Raw genomic sequence first — 20,543 nt, 5'->3', positions numbered from 1 at the left:
TAACTTAAAGAATTGTGTCAAAAATGAGAAGTATTTTAACTGATGGGACAGAGCACGGCTGCTGCTGGTCGGTACTGAGTGGGCAGGGCTTCAGCAGCAGCACTGGACAGGACAGAAGGTGATGTAGGAGCTCTCAGTCTCAAAGATTATGCTAAAAAAAAATAACTTGATATATTCCTGCACTTATCTTTTTCATCGCAAGGGCACGGGGTGATTAAGTCGATGTCAGCCACTGTCACAAAATGCAGGTAGTTTGAAATAAGTTAGCTACTAAAAAGAAACAGTGTTTGGCTTGTCTTGCCATGGAAAATAGTTACTGGTGTATGGGTTAGAGGGGAATTTTAACACGACAAAGGACAAGGATACAAAGTTAGTAAGGGAAACTGGAAAATGGTGGGTCTTGAGCAACTCTAGGGCACACTGGCTTGTAACTGCAGGCCTCTCTCTGCAGCTCAGTGATTTCAACTATTTGGCTATGAGAGAAACAGCTCAGCTCACGTGAAATGGCTGCATGTTTAGGACTTTAATAAAGAACTTCTTTTCTGTACTAAAATAAAATCAACAAGCAACAAAAGGTAAATCAAACAGATGTCCCAACCAGAATCCTCAAATTAGATGGACAACCCCAGGTTTTTGGGGTTGGAAGTAGATATCGGCTGGGCATCTCAACACAGGCCCTATGTGGATGTCATCTCCCACCACCATCACACAAATGTTCTCTTTGCCTGGAAAAATATGCATTTTTCTGGAAACAAAAGAGATGCTAAAAAATACCCAGGTGAGTAACAGCAACCTTCATCAGAGCATCAGTGTGGATGGCAACAAAAGACCTTGAGGAGCCACCTGCACTGCTGCGGGGACCCGACATTGGGTGCACAGGGTGAGACCCCAACGCCCCCGCTAGCGCTTGAGAAACATCCCACATCTCACACTCTCCACAGCAATCACCGAGGCGCACAGCCTGGGTTGCCTCCCCCCCTGCCCGCGCACCCCCGCAGCGCTGTGTTCCTGCGTTAGTGCTGGCCAGAGAGGAGCCAAAGCGGATCTCGAGGCTGATGTCACTTCTACCCCCTCAATGTCGCACGTGCAGACCAGATTGCAAGAGAGACGAAATCCAAAGTCAAATGTGAGCTTACACAAACAGTTTTTTTTAAAGCCCTCTCAGTCTCCCTCCTTTGTGCTGATCACACAGTTGGCAGCTGGAAGTTAAGCTGTAATATAGCTCAACTTCTTTATTTTTTTGGCATTCCCCAGTCAGCAACAAATGTCAAAAAAAAATGGTGTCATTTGCTCCTTCCATTTAATTTCACTTAAGAAAACATGCTCCTTTAGCATCTGATCTCGCATGCTGCTGAGTAACGTCGGCTCCAAGGTCTGAAGGTGTTTGTCAGTTTGCAGGATTGGGCCTAGAGGCCAGAGGCGTAGGGGGGTAATGGTACCACACTACCTGTCACAATGCAAGCTTGCCTTGAAATCACCAGTAAAATGTATTTACTTTCATATGAAATTTGGGGAGTTGATTTAAGAGCACTCCCTGTTTCGCCAAGGTATCAAATGTCGTGTGATGCAGTGGTTGTTATGACAACTACCTTTTTTGGTATTGAATAGTAAATGGCTACGAAAAAGCCACATAATTTTATGGTTGCTCCCAGGGGATCACATAACTAATATACAATCTCTCGTTTTAATATATTTTTCTGCTTCTTTCTTCCTTCCTTCTATTCTTTCAAAGTGAAAAAGTCTTTCAGCTGAGGCTGGCCCCTGTCCCACACTGGGACACTGAACTGAGGCACGAAGGACCAGAACAAAAACCTGATGATCCAGTCTCCCATGTGGAAAAAAAGAACGTGTTAATCAGCGAGGCTCTTCCAGAATCGCAGCCACTGCTGCAGTTCATCTCTGTTACTATTTAGAGCATTTGATGGTACAAGCCATCCCAAACCTAACTTTTCTGTAGGAGTAAATGGTTCAGAGATGTCACTCATCAGCACAGGAGAGCTGCCCAGCTGTGGGATGAATGGGACATCTCCAGGGACTGATGACAAGAGCACAATGCCACTGGCCCAGGACAGCTGCCCTCACTGCGTCCACCTCAGAAACTTCAGAGCTGCATCACCCCAAAGTTAAAATCACAGAATCATTTAGGTTGGGAAAGACCCTTAAGATCACCGAGTTCAACCAAGTAAAACACTATATTCAGACAGGTGAAAAGCTTGCTCTACAATTACCTAAACCTCATCCTATTTATTTTTCAGTTTCTCTTGCTCTGCTCAAACCAGGCCACCCAACAGAGCTATGTGCCCATACCCCACTGCAGGTGGGGAGGGGGTTCCTTCCAGCCCCCCAGTCCTGGAGCCAGCCGGGATGCTCGCAGCCAGGCTGCCAGAGGAGGAGCCTCCCAAACCCACACATTTGTCCTGGCAATGCACACAATGGGGAAAAAAAAAGAAACGCTGGAAAATCCTGGGAAAAGATTCAACATGAGCTCAGACAAATTGTTCCTGACGAGAGGGCCAAAGCTGGGATTTTTAATTTTTATTTTAATTCTTTTTTTCTTAGTCCTTTTTCATCTACTGTCAGCTGAAATTCCTGGTAGTGTTTCCTGGACGCTCGGCACAGCTTTGGTGTGGAGGAGCACTTTCCTCCACGATAGCACATGAGCATCTGTCCCTGACCAGCCATTGGGGCTCCATGGTGTAGTCCTGGGCATTGTCCACAGTGTAACTCGAGGCACCCTCACACCCCCGAAAGCCACCGCGTGGCCTTGTGTCGCCCATGGACACAAAAGGTCTTTGGCAAACCACGACCTCTTCACTTGCCCTTCACCAGGCCAGCTCCCCACGCGAGACTGGAAGACAGGATCTGATTCTAGTTAAACTTTACTGAAATCCTCTGCATTTGACTTGCAGAAACCAGTAATACAACAACAAAAAGATTTAACGCAAGAGATGTAAATTGTCTTTTCAACCAAGAACTCCACTGGTCATTTCTCACGCAGCTATTTAAATTGCATGCTCAGATCTATTCATCCCTGTGAAACACATCCCATCCCCAGCGGCACACAGCTCTGCTCCTTTTCTTTTTTCTTGCAACAACAAAGCAGACAATATAAAACTTCCCATCGGACTTTATAATTTATTTGGGCACCACTATTTCTCAGATCAGCTGTAAGATATTTCCTAAAATGGATGGGTTAAAAAAAAATAATTCAAAAAAGAACCTTTTCATGGATATTCTTTCAGCAGAAGACTTAGTGATGCTTCAAAAAAATAGACTTCAGATTTAGGGCTGGACAAAAGGATTTTTTCAAGCTTTAAATAGACTGAGAAAAAAGCTAGCTTAATAATGGGAGATGCATCTAGTCATATATAGATATATATATAGCTATAGATATATATAGAGATATATATGAAATTCTTGTATTTTTCTTATACACAAAATAATAATATATAAACATATATATATAAAAGAAACCATATGTATATATAAGAAATTATATGTACATATATAAAAGAAATATTTTTATATTTTTAGAAAGAGATATATCTAAAAGAAATCTTTAGCTGAGAATAAGGGTGTGAAACTGCTCTCTTGCTGCAGACACTACAGCACTGCTCTAAGCAGGGTGCAGCCAGCGAGGCCAGGTCTGTTCCCACCATCCAGCCCCTGCTGGGAGCAGCCCTGTCCCTGTCCCCATCCCCTCGGCCATGGGCCACCCCCAGCCCACAGCAGGGCTGCAGGGACGCTGCTGCCGAGGCAGCACGGAAACTTCACACCAGCGCCCGGTGAGGAAACAGCTTGGCCGCAAGTCATAAAGCAAACAAATAAAATAAAAAAATTCTAAATGAAATGTAGGGTTTTGTAAGATTACCAGGACATTAAACTAATTAAAATGCCCGAGTGTGCCTGATGAGTAAAGACAGAAAAATGCTAAACTTGAATTAATAGAAAAATGAGAGGCAAACACCAAGATTAAGGAAAAAATTAAATCTTTCAGTGATAAACAAATAAAACCAAGTGCGCAAATAATAAATCTGGAGAGAAATAACAAAGTCATCATCATTAAAGAGTAAAGCCAGCAAATAACGGATTTGGGTCAAGAAAACCAGGAGTATCACTTAAAATGTCATCACAAGTGACAGACCATCTATAATATCCTGTAGCTTTAAAGCTCAGTAGGTTACAGCTTAGAAACTAAAATAACCCCACACTTTAAAAGCAGATAAAGTCCATTATGGCAATTAAACAGCACCATCAGCAGCCAAGGAGCGAGGTAGGTGAAGGGTATGTAACATAACCAAGCTCAGCAATATTGCGCTGGGGGGAAAGAAATCAAATCTCTGCTGTTATTTGTCACAATCTCGACTTCTAATCTTAATTTATTACTTTACATTTTTTTTATTATTTTCATTTCCACGGAAATATCTTTAGATATTCTGTAAAAAAAGAAGAAAATAATTTCCAATTGATCTGGTCCCAGCTGAAGCCTGCCAAAAATACTGATGTGACCCTCTCACCCCCTCCAAGTCGGCCTGGCCGCAGCAGCCCATGAGAAAGGCAGAGTCCTCTGGTAGAGGCTGAATTTCAGCAGAGTCATCAACAACAACAGCAACAACAGCAGAAACCCCGATGCGATGGCCTTTCTCCTCTGCTGTTTTCCAGCGTTATTCCACTCCCGCAAGCACTCGCCTTATGTGGCTCTGCGTGCTCACAGCCTGCCGAAAAGCAGGGGAAAAGGGGCCCTGAGAGCAAGATAGGGTTTTCTTCCAGGTAGTTTGCATCTGGTGAGATGGGCTTCCATGGGCGCTGCCACCAGCTCATCCATAACTCCTCTGGATGGCAAAAACCCCGTTTGAAAGGTCCTCAGGAGAAAGACCCTAGCAAAGTTGGGCTCTGCGCTGCCAGCACGGCTCTGGAGACGGCTCAGAAGCCACCAACACCATACCAAAAGCTGGCACTCCTCATGGATATTCATCTCACTGATGCCTGAAAGGCATCCTCATGTCCTTCCTATCTATCACGTATCAAGAGTTAAACCATATTAAAGTCTGCTCACACTAACAGCCTCCGCTTCATTGCAGCAACCCTCATGCTTAAGGACACTGTATAACACTTGCTGGATGGTTTCTAGCCCTCGCTGCTTGTCCTCAGCACCCCTCAAGGTACATCAAGTATTTAAGTAAGTAAGTGGAGAAGAAAAGAGACTATTTTTCCTTCAAAGGGCTGCCAGTCTCAGCAGCTTAGCCAATACCTTGAGCCAGGAGATGAAGAAAAGCATGAACAGTGAAATAACAAATAAAATCTGATTGAAACGAGTTGTGCATGAGAATAACCTCAATGCAAATCCAAGCTGAAGCCCCTCAGCAAAATCCCCTGTGCCCCTTCAGTGGCTTCACACCTGCTCTGAGCATCCCTCACCTGCTGGCCCTGCAGCTCGCTGGCCATAAGGACCATCTCACGGGTGCCCTCCACCCTGCTGTTTACATACTTGAAACCTCTGAATAAAGTTGAATTCCATTCATAAGCATTTATCACTACAGAGATACTCATCAGGACTCACTGAATATTTCCCCACATGCCCTGAATTAACCTTCTGAACATAATATGGGTACTCTGCTATCCTTCCCCACAGAGAGGTTACTTTTGTGCATCACCTGCAGCTGTATTAGCTAATTGAACCATTAGCACTTGCAAAGGTAATGATGAAGGAGTCATTCCCATATTCCACCTGGAAAACACAGCTACGTGCTTCCCAGGCAGAATACACCAGGAGTAAGGAACGTGCCACCCTTGTGCTGCACCGAAGCAAGTATCTTTGGCTCTGAAGATGGAGTACATGCAGCTGCCTGTGATTCATGTGGCATTAGAGCACAAAGCCTCTGCTCTGCCAGGATCGCTGTCACTCACCAGCTCCACATAAATCAGAGGCTCTATCAGGCTGATTATCTCTGCATGTAAAGATTTGAAAATACATAAATTAAGATTTTACTCTAAGCGTAGGTGGCTTACAATGCTTTCTTTAGGATCAGATAGGCCTTGCCATAGCTAAACATTACAGTGGCTGCTGATTTCTTAATCCATTCCCAACATGAGTGTTTCTCAGTTGTTAAGCTTGGTGTAAAAGAAGCCTTTCATGGTCAAAAAAAATCCCCCAAGAGGAAAATATACAGCCCACATTTTCAGGCCGTGGCACGGGAGCCGGGCACACGCTTACCTGCCACAAAACCTGCTCAACCAGAAGGGTTTGCAGGCAGATTACAGAGCTCTGCACTTAATTCCTTCTTATTTAAAATCCACACGTTTTTATGTGTCTGCATTGAAAAATGCCTCCCATGCCTCTGACTGTAACTAATACTTCACCGCTATAGATAACTGGAAGAAGTGGGAGCGTGGGTTTTGAGACAGAAGAGGAGTGGTTGGTGATTGGGTTTATGGGCTCGGTGTCAGAAAGTGAGGCATCCTCTCCCCCCAGCACAGTAAATAATCTTCAATCTAATTCTGTGGATTGTGGCAAGGGCTTCAGCTCCATGGCTTATTAATTAAGCTGTTTAACTTACTTATTTTAAGCCTCAAATGTACCTACACTTCTCCTTATGAACTCTGTGGGGCTGCTTGTCCCTGATGTTAGGCAGCTATTGCAGCGCACAAAGGCACGGCATTGATTCATTTATCAACAAATCCATTGAAATTTTGTGAAACTTCTGCCTGTTTATTTTTCAGGTGGGATCCCGGGGGCCCGGGAGCCATGCTCAGAGGAGCTGTGCCCCACACTGTGATGTGTTTGCCCTTCAAACCTGCATCCCCCCTCACGCCACGCATGGCGGCGGCGGCCAGGGATGGAGCCTGTTGTGCTCCAGCTGCTTCTGACATCGTGGGGCCTTAAAACCCACCACGTCCTTCTTGCGAGACCCCTGCTACACCACGCATGCCCCAGCCTGGCCTCAGGATCAGCTCCCCGTGCTTGACATGAACTGATAGATGGATAGGCAGGGGAGCTGGAAGAGCTCCTTTCTTTCCCCCCTCAAATACGTATCTACCAAAAAGCACGGTTAATCCAGAAAAGGAATATTTAGCACAAAGATATTTTGCCGTGCGCCTCTCCCCCACCTCCTCGCTCCCTCTGCCCCAAGCAGCAACCAGTTTCTGTCCGAGCCCCCGGTGTCAGAGCATGGCAGGGGCTGGAGAGGATCACTTAGGGCTGGGCTCTGTGGGATTTTGGGATGCCAGGAGGAGCTCGAGCTCCTGATGGTAGGAGCCAGGTAAGGAGCCGGGCACCACAACACCTGTGGGTGCTGCCGAGGGTGCCAAGGAGGGCAAGACAGCGCAGGTCTGGCCAAACAGCTGCCCGCACACCAAAACAAGCACCCAGGGCAGCCTGCAGAAATCATTGCTCTGCGTGGTTTTGAGGTTTGGAGAAAATCAAGAACAAAAAGGAAATGACAGGCAGACTTCTCTGGAGCACAAGAAGGCAAACAAACCCTGTGGGTTTTCGGACTTGTTTTTCTTAGGCAGCTTTCAGAGAGTGTTTGCAATCGCTGGGAACAAATTCCTAGAAATAGGAAGCTGGTATTACTCGTAATGGAAGGCCTTCGCAGGCAGGGCCGAGGACTGCGCCGTGCCGGGCAGACACCTCGCAGGCACTGCCTGTCCTGGGGACGTCGCCCACCCATGCAGCAGCAGCACCACTCTCAGCGTGAGCTGATGGGAACATTCACGCTCACCCGGTACAGGACCCAGGTCTCCTCCGTGTGCACAGCAAACAGTGCAGTGCCACTTCTCTAAAGCAGATGATTAATTTAGAAGCCTAACGAGGAACTGTCTGAGAGTCCCCTTTCAGCAGGCAGGTTGTCAGTGCCTGAACCGCGCTGCGACGGGGACACTCACAGCAGGCTATTGCCTATTGCCCCAGCAGCACGAGGTGGAGGGTGCTGGGCTGTGTACCAGGCTTGTTCGGAGCTGGTATCACCCCAAAACGCAAAGCAGGGTCCCCTCTGTGCCGCTAGGGAAGCTCTGTGGGAGGACAAACAGGCTGTTTATTAAAAGGAAGGGAGGGGGAATATTCCCTGTTAAAATGCAGTGTTAAAATGCAGTGTTAAAATGGCAGTTAAAAAAATGACAAAGTCAGGAAAAGCAAACCTCTAAAGCTGCAAAACCAACACTGCACATCCTGTTTGTTTTACGGCCACATCCAACATCCTGTATGTTTTATAGTTTACATTTTGCAGCGTAAACAGTCATATATTAATCTACACAGTTAACCAAGAGAAAAACACAGGAGTAAAAAAATGCCACGTGCGAAGCAAGCAGGTCGGTACGGCTGCTGACACCAAGACGTCGGCATTTGGGGGCTTTATGTAATTTTTACTCTGCAACCCTTAACACAATCGTTTTCATTTCATTTCCGTGGTGCTCTCCCCCATAAAGAAGAGTGAAGGGGCGAGATTGCCTGTGATTAATAACATCGGCATTAAACGGTCCTGATTAGCCTTTGAAGCTCACACATGTTTCGCTGGGGTCAGTAGGTTGGGGACGGGGGTCAGGTCCCGGCGCTGCTGCTGGCCTCACGCGGGGCTAGGTTATCACCATGTCATGGAGCCAGAGCCCCACTCTGCTGCAGCACCAATGCTTTTTAAAGTTCAAAATTTGCAGTAAATTATGAAAATAGCAGAAATTTGGGATCTTTAACAGCATTTTAAGCTGGTAGGGTCACCGTGCCCCTAGAGTCAACCCCAGAAAGCTCCATCTGATTTAGCTGGGTCAGAATCACACTTTCTGTGAAGCTTTTAGATGGCATGAGGACAACTGATTCCACGTGAAAACCTGCTCTTTAGAGGCTTGATGCATGATCATTTTGAGCAAAACAGATGCACCCCTTCTCCCTCAGCACCTTTCTTTGGGACCTTTTCACAGCCTCCTCTCACCTTGCAAACTGCTGCTGCTTAAAAGACTGGCAGGTTAAAAACCACATTTGATGATACAAAGTAGATTCTCTTACCTGTGGCACTAGGAGGAGCTGATGGCACTAAACCTAGAAGGATTTTAAACTCTATCTTCCCTCCCTCCAGTCAGTCAGCTTATCTTTATGTGACTTTCAGCTCGGACAGTGCAAACCAGACAGATCCATATTTTTATATGCATTATCTAAGCACTCGTTTGCCTGGCAGGCTGGAAGGGCCCTTGTCCTGAGTTATTAAATGTGCTGTGGTAGATAACTGTGTACTTCCCACTTTTGCATTCGCAATACACATGAATTAAGATTTTCCAAATAAAATACTTCATCTTTTATAGGGCTGCCAAAGCCAGCTTGGAAAACAAGGAGTTTATGCAACCTGTTTCTGTGAGCCGTATGTCCTGCGTGCAACAACAGCCAGGCTGAAAATCCCACAGCGCTGCCCGGAAAGTTCCTGGGCAGAAAATAAAAGGTCGGTGGCATCCGGCAGGACACGACTGAGCAAGCCAGAGGCTGCATTTCCAAGCGCAGGGAAGCACGCAGGCAGCAACAGCAGCCCTACTCCCTCCGCATGAAATACTCCCCACCCAGTTGCATAAATAACTGTTGCTCCTTGTTATTAAATTAACTGCAACATCCCAACCAGCATCCCAGTTCAGACACAAAGTCGGCATCGCGGCCCCACCTCTGCCCAAAACCCTTGCAGAACATCGCTCTTACGTGTCCAAAGGGATCCAGGTGGTTGTTGGTGAGCTTTAGCTTCTGGAAGGACACCAGCTGCCGCATCCAGTGTGCTCCCGTGGCTGGTGAGTCAGGGTGCACGTACAGCCGCCCCGGCATGGCCGGCTCTGCCTTCCCAGCCACCATCCTGCAAACACAGCGGTTACAGATTGCATCACCTCGGCGGTGCTCACCAGCCTGGATGGAGGGGAGAGTTTTGTCTTTGAGCTCGACCCACCCACCCTCCTGCCAGCCCTGGGGGTGTGTGTTGGGGCATGGGGGGCTCGGAGAAGCTCCTGCTGCTCATGGGGTTGCAGGGCTCCTCATTTCAACATCCAGCAGGGCAGAGCAGCCCCATCTCTGCTCCCACATGGCATTTCCTTGGAGCAGTGTCTCTACATGGCAATTACGGCTGCACTGGTCAAGGAGGAATTCTTGTCTGGGTTTTTGGAGAGGATGAAGCCTTCAGAAGCCACTCTGCAAGGGGAGACAGTCTCATACACATCCCCAGGAGAAGGCACCTGCGAGCAGGAGTGGATACCAGCGTGGGGGCACCCTGTGCAGCCATGCAGGGCTCCAAGAGGCCCTGGCCGGGTGGGAGCTCCGGTGGGAAGGGGCTGCTCCCTGCTCTGGAGCCGCGTGCTGGCCCCTCACACCCTCTGCCAGCTCCCCTTGCCCACCACCACCACCACCACCACTCACGGACACAAGACCCAGCCATGAGCCATCACTTAACAGCAACCCCCCCGTCACTGTGCATTGCTCTCCTCTTATAAAACACCAATAAACCAATATTACTGAAAACAACAGAGAGTTTCCAGCAGCAATAAAATGAAAAGGGGAAACAGCTCTAGGGCTGGCAAAAGCTAAATTAAACATAATTAACAACTATCCATCTTCTGGGGCTTAACGGTTAAAACACAAAGTGGTCGTCGCACCAGAGAGGTCCTGAGTCCACTCCTCTTACCCAGCAGCACTCCGGGACAAAAGCAAGCGGAAAAGGGATGTTTTAAAACTAGAGCAGCCCTAATGTGCAAGTGAATTATTGCAGTTTTATAGGATGACACCAGGCTCAGTCCCATTAAGATGACTATGGAGTTTTCCATTGCTTGTCTTCTCACCAGGCGGCAGTCGGTGGAAGGGTTTGGGAAAAGCACAGTGAATGGTTGCAGTGTGGGAGGCTGCTGGGCATATTTAGGGTAAAAATTGAAAAGGGAAAACAACATCCTTCCTTCATCAGAAAGCAAAAATCATAGCTGCCTCTAGGGTAAGTAACTTCACTCTCCAAGGCACGGGGAAAGGAAGAATAACAGAAGAGAAGAAAACTCTGGAGGAAGAATAAAGTAAAAACAAACTCTGAGGTGGATCTGGCACTGGGCTGCGATGGCGGAATCGCTGCTCCCTTCGTCTGCTGGATTAGCGAGGCTGAACCTGGGCTGCGAGAAAACTCCCCACCCCTCCCCTCCGTTTTGCTTTATAGCTCATCTCCTAAAAGCAAAATATTACTATAGAAGAAAGGAATTTAAAACTTTTCTTGACTCACATAGATACCTAATTTTTAAGGCCAAAATGGACCATTAGATCATCTCATCCAGTCTCTGGTACAATGCAGGCTGAGGCTTCACCCACTTACACCCGCACATGACCAGGAGACCTGTGCTTGGCCTAAAGTATCTCCTCTGAAAAGACACCCAACCTTGAGCACTTTAGAGACAAACAATCCACCACCTCCATCAGCCGTTTGTTCCAGCAGTTAATACCCAGCCTGTTAAGAATATGCTATTTTACTTTATTTTATATTTGTTTGGTTTTAACGTCTAGCTATTGGCTCTTGTATCTATCTCTGCTCCACAAAAGAGAGCTCTGGGATGCTGGCATCCCTCCCGTGGGAAGGTGTTTATGTTGGTTTCTGAGTTTGCACAGCAAACGGTCAATCCAATTGCAATTTTCTTATGGAGAAAAAGGGCAAACAGAAATGTTCTCTTACCATTTATTGTCACAGAATTTATACCGGTGGTCGTCAGCCGGGACTATGTCAATCAACAGGATGTACTTGGTCTTGGGGTTCATTCCGGTCACTTTAACCTTGTAACTAGGAAACATCCTCCTTAGGAAAAGCAAAGGGTTAACAAGTTAGTGACCAGTGTGGAGTGCTGGAAATGATGGAAACTTGGAGTAGGCCCCCAAAAAGTAGATCCACCATGTGATGATTGTGTGCTAGAACAAATGAACTACAGGACATTATTGCTGCTTATATGTCACCTGAATCAAAATCACCCTTTCCAGAGCATGGGCTGCACAAGACCAGTGCAAAATAGGGCATAAATACAGATGAGGGTATATAGAGGGGGCTTATGGTCAGTGTCAGGAAAAGGTGAGTGTAGAGAGAGACATGGGGGGGGTCACACAGCTCCCTTATGGAAGGCTTGGACAGGGAACCCTCGCTACTCCAGAAGGCTCTGCCCGGCTTATGGCATCCCCAAAAATGCAGATTTCTTATCAACATAAAGTGCATGAAAAGTGAGTAGATCTAATCACACTTAGAAGGAAGCAAGCACACGCAGCTTTCTCACTCACACATTCCCAACGTCCACAACACCACGGTCCCATCATGCCATCTCCTTCACAGCAGCTGAACCTGCATTCCTTTCAACAAACTGAAAACTGAGGCTCAGTAAAGACCAGGGGAGACTAAGGGTTAAATCCTGCAGTGGTGTGGATAGACACTGCTCCTCTGGCAGTGGAAATTCCCAGATTTCCTAAATCCACAGCACGCCCTTAAACCTTGTTTGAGCCAGCAGCACCACAGAGCTCTCCACTGCGAATGCACCCATCCCACTGATTTACCATTGACTTCAGCGGACACGTAGCACCCAAAAACAAACGGGAAACATCACATAAACCAGTGTATCATTAATGAACATTTGTATTTATCTTACATATCTAAAGAATCTTTGAAATATTAACAACTATTTTTTAATAAAGCTATGAAACTAATAAGTTTGTATCATCACGGTCTGGCCTTGTGATCGAAAGGAGATGGCCCTGATGGGTACAGCAATGGGCTTCCCGAGCCCTCCAGACTGCATCGGGGCCAGGATTTGCAGGACCAGGCACTTTACATCCTCAGAGTGACTATTTTCTTGGCTCCATCTTCCCAACCTCCTTCTCATCCAGTAAAAAAAAACCAAGTCAATTGAGCAAACCGGCACCACAGCCTTCAAGCAATCAGCCAAAACAGAAAATTCTCCTTTCCACCAGCGTAAGGGGATGAAGGATGAGAATTGCCACATCCTGGAGTCACTCTAATTACCCTCATTCGTAAGGGCTCAAATTCTGCTGTCGTTTCTCCACTGGACATTGAGGCGACTTTGCCCCTTCCCCTTTCTCCCTCCTTTCCCCGCGTGTTGCTCCCGCACCCGGCTGTGCTCGCCCAGCTCTGCAGCACCATTTTGTCGCTGCTTGGGGAGAAGGCAACAAAATGGGCCCTGTTCGAAATCATTTCAATCGACTCTTTTAACCGCCCTGCATAAATTCCAGATGTTTACCATGTAATTAGCTGGGACTAAAAAGGGGTGGTTTACCAATGTTCGTATTTGATTTTCATTCATAAACTCTGCACTCTCTTAACCTTGTCCTCCTACAGGTAAGCACCTGGATAAATACAGTAGGATATTTCAATTTGTGAATACACAGCCCAATTCACACACTGAAAAAAAAAATTGCAACAGGAATCTAACCTGAATGCCAAGATCTTAGTTTTTTTAAATTAAGTCTTAAAATTACATTTTTAAAATGAAATTTTAAAATAGGAGAAATTGTTTTAAAAACAGAAATTATACAATTTGACAGTTACTGTGTCATAGCAGTGAATGTCCTGCGTTGGGGATTTTTACAACATCTAGCTTCTGAATTTCTTTTTTTTCTCAATCATCTCATTTACTGCAGCACATCCAAGCTGCTAAAGTAGCCGGACTGATATATTGTAAATGTTAAGTGCTTTTTTAATGGCATTTAAAATTAAGCTTCAGCATATGGAGTTCATATAGCATGGACATGCCTGAGTTTATAATGTTCTTTAGTATAGCCCTCTAAAATAAATACAAAGAGCCAAAGTACTACTATAATATATACAGCTGAAATTCTTTAAGGATAACAAATGGAGGCTCACATCTGATTGAAGGTGTTGCTTAACTTGCAAACCGCTCGCTATCTTGCAGCGGTAGCATTGTACTCGGCAGTCGGCAGACCCGGCCACAACCAAGTTTGCCAACTCTCCGCATTCTTTTCCAGGAAAACACGGGGTAGATTTTAGTAATTTGGCTGTGCACGGACATTTCATCATTATTATTACCTGCTGCATTTTAGCCTTAAAAAAAAAAAACTGCTACTAATGTGCTGTCCAGGGACTTGTCAGTTTAATTTTCTTAATGAAAACATATTTCTCAACCCCTTGGCAGAGGGTAATTTAGTAAATATCTCTTTGCAATACGACACAAACATGGGTTGTGCATTTCTGGTGGGAAGGCATGACAAATTGAAGAGCTGGGTCCAAGAAAAAGCAGTCATAGTGTTTCTTTTTTTTTTTTTAAAGCAAGAGAGAGTACCTAATATCATGTTCTGGCCTTTATTAAATGTCCCATTTGAAAGAGGGGAGCAGAAAACCACGGCAGAGGCACGGGGCTGCACCAGCCCTGCCTGGGAGCGGGGCCATGCCTACAGTGGGTCTATACAGCTCCTCGTCAGCCCTGGGAAGTGGCCAAAAAGCTGCCCGCTTCCCCAAATTTACTCCAGGTCAATGGAGCTACTCACAGCCGTGGGCTCTACACTCAGTAGTAGCTTTACATAAGCGGACCCTCTGCCAAATCTCTGCAGGCAGGCGCTGTGGGGCGGATGGGCGTCTCCGCAGAGGATGCTTCGCCCCAGCCAGCTCTCCCTGACAATAGCTGGCTTCATCCTCCATCGCTCGGGGACCAGCAGCAGAAGAAGAATAAGACAGCGTTGCAATTAAAAACTTGCCAACATCTTGTCAAGCTCTGGGAAAGCTCAGCCTGGCTTTGGTGGGGGGTCTGGAGCAAGATCCGGGCAGACCTGCGTTTTGCTCACCCTCCTTTCCGCCACCGCACATAACTCCAGACCGGGCAAGACCTTTGCTGCGTAGAAATCAGTTACAAAAACTGGGAATCTGGGGCTTCCCAGGGAGTGTGTCCGAGCAGGCGGCATCTGACCTTCAGTGCCACCTCCTGTGCCAAGGGTGGCTGCAGCCCTGCAAACAGGGAAGCTCTGCGAGGTTAAGTGCTGGGCATGTAAACTGATTGAAACACAGAAATTATACAATTTGAGAGTTACTGTGTTGTACCAGGTGAATGTCCTGCATCAGGGATTTTTAGAACATCTAGCGTCTTAATTTCTTCTTTTTTCTTTTCAATCATGTAATTTACTGTAGCACATCCAAGCAGCACAGGATAAACCAACTATTGGGCAAAGTTTAAGTCACCAGTAATTAGGAGATTAAAAGCAGCAATGCCTGGCCTCATCATCTTCTGTTCAGACCCAAAGCCTGTTTGGACAAAGTCTCCCAGGGCTGCAGCGATGCCCTGAACATGCAAACACCACCACCATCCCTGGGGGATGGAGTCCAGGACTGGCCCAGTTTCTTTCCCTTTTACACTCATTTTTTTTGAAAGCCACCCAAGGCGTGTGCCTAGCCCACCAGCACTCATTAGGTGCGATGGCTGCTCCCAGCCAGGGCAGGGCAGCCAGAGGGGCTGCTTGGGGAGTGGGAGCCATGGAGACCCCTGCTTGCCACAAGCCTGTGCCACAGCCAGTGATGCACCGGGGACGTAGCACCAGCAACCAAGCATCAGTCCTGACATCAGGTCCAGCATCAGCTCCAAGAGCCTCATCTGCAAAACACTCAGTCAGTATGACTCCAATTCTGGACACGTTCAAAACCCACTTCTCCCTCCCTCCTGCTCAAGCCAGTGAAGAAGAGACCATCCAGACTCTTCAGCACCATCCTGGTGGTCTCCTATGCCCCTCAAAGCTCTCCGCTGGGTTTAGTGGCTCTTACAGCCACGTTTCTACCTCCTGCCCTGCACTGGCAAGAGCACAGTGCTGCTGTGCCACGGCAGCAGCTCCTACTGCCCTTCAGAGGCAAAAAACTATATGATATTCTGATATACATCTGATACAGCATTAAAATACCATGGCCTGGCACCCAGTCACAGGAGTCTTGTGCAGGGTGATGCCCTGGGGATGGCAGAGGGGCTGAGCCAGGCTCTGGGGATCATGGGTGGTGAAATCGGGGTGGGCATCACTGGGGCTTGGCACTGCACTGCCACAGCCCTGGCTAAACCCTTCCCTGCAGTTCTGTGCAGATGAAATGTAGCAAAACCAGTAAAAGCCAGGAAAATAAACAAGCAGCACAATTCTGTAGCCCTCCCAAGCTTCAAAGATGATGTGCGAGTGAATTATTTGTTCTGATAATGAAGCAGTCACTGCTTAGCTAAGTTTATGCTAGGCACATTTTATCTCTACATGATATTCACAAATTGTTTTAAAATGAACTGTTAGAATAAGCATCTCTTGTTTATTTATTTATCCTATTACTATCAAATCCCCTTAACCATGGAGCAGTTACTGACATGGAGCCAAAGATTCTATTATGTTCAAACAAAATTTAATTAATGTGTAATTGGTTGGTTGGATTTGGAAGAGAGCGATAAGAGGAAAGCTTTGCTTTCGTTTGGGACACCAGTTCCCAGCCTTTCAGGCTCTTCAGGGTTGGCCACTTTATGGGCATCTTGTGTTTTAATCCTCATGCAAGCAGGCCTGGTTGGTCCTGGAGAGTTGGGCAACTGCAAGGTTCCCAGGTCAAATTAAGTCTTATTTTTTGGGCAGAGGACAGCAATCCAGTGAAGCCAGAAAAGCCAAGAGCATCAGAGCTGGTCAAAGAGCTCAAAGTACCCATCTGAGTACGCACTGCACACCAAGACCTGTGTGTCCCAGGGACATGCCAGCTCATGCCTTGGTACTGCCGGGTGACAAAGTGGCCTCTGAAAACCCCTCAGGCCTCACCACCCTCCTGCTCACAAGGATTTGATCTGCCTTGTGTAGATGCAAACTTCATTTCTGATGCCCCTACTGATGCATCAGCTAGGAAGGGGTTCCTTTAACCCCACAGGAAGCAAGGAAGCCATGGGGAACTCAACTGGTATTTCCATACAGAAATCTGCATGGAAACAAGACACTTGAGTCTTGGTGAAGCAACCCAAGTCATGTTCTCACCAAAGGCTGTTAGTTCTGTCTCAGACCCATGGGAATGTGCGAACTGGTGCTCATTGTACCTCCCCATGTTATTGATGGTGCTTCAGATACTGCCAAGCACTTCCTTCTGTCCTTTCAACGGGTAAAAATGTCCTCCAGCCCTTCACCAGCTGAAGTCCTGTTTTCAAAAGGAGTTTCGATAAGATAAAGCTTTCCAAAGACAGATAACGATTTTACAATCTTTGATTTTGGGGCGGTCGAGTAAAGCAACAACTGGATTTTCAGAAGCTCCTGTATTGTGCTGTCTGGAAAGGTGATGCTTATGACACACCAAGTAGTGAAAGGATCAGAAAGACAAGAAATCACCCAACATCTTGGCTAACAAGCCATATTATGGCTGAAAGCCCACCTCCTCGGAAGCTGCTGGGCATGTCAAGATGCCACCGGTGATGGTTTCAGAGCATCAAGGCAGGTGACCTGCCTATATCCCTGATAACAACTAACATGGCCCCAGATTCTTCTTCAGAATTGGCCATGGCTGCTTAGGGATGCTTCTTCTCGTCTTCATTGTTAGAAGGGAAAGGAATGGTCTGCAGAAGCTTCAAGAACCACGTTTCCATTCTGATGACCTTTCTGCTTTTTTTCTAATTTCCCTTCTTTTGACAAGTATTTCTTCCACTGACTTAACGCATCTTTAAAAATAATATTCTCCGGGGCAGATTAAAACAAATTTGGGGATGTCAGCTGTTTCTTTTAGCCTTTTAAATGGCATTTCCTTTTTGATAGATTCTTGCTTTCAGAAAATACTTTAAAGAGATCAAAGAGTTTTTCAACAGGGTCCCATTTTCCCAGTGTATCCTAACCCTCAGTCCCTTATTTCTCTTATCACCCACGCCACTCCGCTATGACGTTCTGTATACAAAGTAAGAGCCGTTAACTTTGAAGTGCTGGATTAGCCCATGCCAGATCCTTGCCTCAGAATAACAAACAATACAGGTTCAACAGGAGTTCTCATCAGTAGTTCATTTTTCAGCCCCAAATTCACTGTCACTAACACAAGCAACATTGAACTCTCAGTCTATGGACAGATAGGAGAGATTTATCTGGTGGCAGGACCATGACCTAGTGATGAGAAGGTCAGACAGTTAAGGGATTTTTCTATTTTGGAATGGTGAGGTTGTATTTTTTTCTTCTGGCTAGCGCATCTAATTTTTAAATAAAACATTGTTTCTCACATACACGAGAACTTGGTTAGCTGGATGACTGTTTTCACAGTCTAGAAACATTTCCTCTATTTGCCCCATGGTAACTTGAAACATGGACAGTCTTCTTGCCATGGGATGCTTCTCCGGTGCTTGCATTTTGCCACAACTGAGGTTGAACAGAAAAGGTCCCAGTGCAACGGAGAACAGGAGGGGTGGGTGCTGGCAGCATGGGTAGCACCACACAAAGGTCCCTCCGGAGAAGCTGTGCAGTAGTGTGGCCAACAACCCGGCACTGCAGCATTTCAGGACAGGTTTGCTCCCCTGCCAGCCTGGCTTCCTCCATGGTGCAGCCCCTCCAGTTGTGGGAGCTCCATGGGGGCTTTTGGAGGAGCCTTCGTGTCAGTGAGAGGCCATGTCCCAGCTCATCAGGGCAGAGCAGAGGATCCACAGCCTCTGTGCCCAGAAGCCTTCAACACAGAGCCCGAGCAATGGTGGGGATCATCCCTGGCTGATTAGGGCTTTGCCAAATCTTCCCCTGCAACCCTGGCCAGTGCTGCCACAGCTCCAGCCCAAGGACGCGCAGAGAAAGCTTTGGGAACACTCTTAACCATGAGCATCCCATGTGTTCAACAAACTAAAAGCAAAGATTCCTGTTTGAAGACAGAAGTGTATTAAAAACTAGAGTCCCGGCCCTGCCCTACTCGGCGTGCACAAGCTCTGCCTTCCTTGCCAAGGTTGTTGACATCTTTAGCAGCACGGCCAAGAGCCATCGGAGTTTGCTCCTGCTCCTTTCTCTAAAAACAGGAGTTTGCCTGAACAGGGTAATTCCAGGACCCCAAATTTAGGACTAAGCAGATTAAACATTCCTTAAATATTTACTTTATTTCCAAGTTTTAAATTGATGGCTCACATTCCGTCACTGATCTTGGATATTAAGGTTTGCTTTCAGATCAAAAACCTTCAGCGGAGATTCTTGTAACTGCCTCAAAAGATTCTGAACAAATATTTCCCTTTAATTGTAATGAGAACTGGGCATCCATATGCCCTACAGAGCCATGGAAAATTTAACTTTTAAAGGATTATTCACAGACGAAAGCTGCACCAGCTTAGCCAAAGCATTTATACTTCTTCAGACCTTGATGTCCTAAAAACTAGTTTTATTTTAGTTTACTAAAGTTGATTAGGAACAGATTTTTTTTAACTGAAATAAGCCACTTTTAAAATGAGACTTGAACTTCTAAAGGGGGTTTGCGTCTTTTCCACACATGCAAGCTGCTTTATTGATTCTTTTTTCCCCTGTGCAATATTTTCCTACATATGCTTCTTAAAACCTGCTACCATAAAGACTGAAGCTATCTTTGTACCTGTGCACATCCTGCACTCCAGCCAAAACTCACTTTCAGTACCTTGAGCCTCCTGTTCATGTCTCTGGGAGGGTTGTGCTGCCACAGAGGAATGTCACATTATTTTCTCTTTGGTAACAGTCATGAAAAAGTGACCAGACATCCCATAAACTGGTATTTTTCACTGATTAGCCATAAGCCTCATCAAATTGTTTGTTCCTGGCAACATCTGGTTAGAAACTGCAACGCCACAAAGACTGGCACCTTGGAAAAACTAGGGAGCTGCTAGAGATAAATAAAAGCCAACAGAAAGAAAGAAATCCTGAGCCAGGAAGGCTGTGTATGTGAAGACTAACTTCCTGCAGAAATAAGGTCTGGAAGATGACATTTCACAAAGAATTATGAGAGAAAAAACGGAGTTTGCCACAAGGTTAAAAAGAATATACAATTGTTCTGTTAAATAATAACAAATAGAAACAAGAAGATGCAATTGGAAACCAAGAGTTTTCAATACTTTTCAGGGGCATACGTTGATGCCTCTGAACTGAATTTTCCTGTACCTATTATTCCCTGCTCACAATGAAACAACAGTTAAAACAAAGTGTCTGTAAATAAAATTACAATGCCTGTTTCTCCATCAGTATAGTAATTTTATTTTAGATTATGTCTCTCATTTGTTTTCTGCTTTATCCACCCCTCGTACAACCCCATCAACCCCAATCACCGAACTCTTAAATGTGGGCACTTGGAACCCGCTGTGGCTCTGCAGAGTCAGGCGGGTTCCTCCGGAGCAATGCACAACATGACGGACTGCTACAGGAGGGGATTCGGGTGCACATCTGCATCTCCATCCTCCAGTACACCCTGTCCCCTTTGCTACCATCTAAACTGATTGTATTAATTTGATTTAATAGGACCTCAGCGCCTGGAAAATGCTTCCTTTTAATAAATGGCAGGATTTGTGAACAATTATAGACTTATGCATAAACACAGGCATGTATAGCCCAATGGGCTCGGTCACCCGTCCCGCGGAGGCGACCCGGGAGCGCGTACTGG

At 46.2% G+C, this 20,543-nt stretch overlaps 1 protein-coding gene across 1 annotated transcript in view; it reads right to left on the bottom strand.

Moving 5' to 3' along the window:
* The window catches only part of TBX4 (T-box 4), a gene marked incomplete at its 5' end in the record, with an annotated part of 33,693 nt that overhangs the window by 9,611 nt on the left and 3,539 nt on the right, over positions 1-20,543 (bottom strand). Inside the window, 2 exons of the mRNA XM_010193064.1 lie at positions 9,671-9,818; positions 11,658-11,777. Of these exons, the coding sequence (XP_010191366.1) occupies positions 9,671-9,818; positions 11,658-11,777 (268 nt within the window). The remainder of the gene's footprint in view (positions 1-9,670; positions 9,819-11,657; positions 11,778-20,543) is intronic.

Source organism: Mesitornis unicolor, unplaced genomic scaffold (assembly GCF_000695765.1).
Source record: "Mesitornis unicolor isolate BGI_N332 unplaced genomic scaffold, ASM69576v1 scaffold40769, whole genome shotgun sequence".
NCBI classification, from domain to species: Eukaryota; Metazoa; Chordata; class Aves; order Mesitornithiformes; family Mesitornithidae; genus Mesitornis; species Mesitornis unicolor.
The sequence above is the reverse complement of the archived record's forward strand: the minus strand, read 5'-3'. Positions and strand labels throughout refer to the sequence as shown.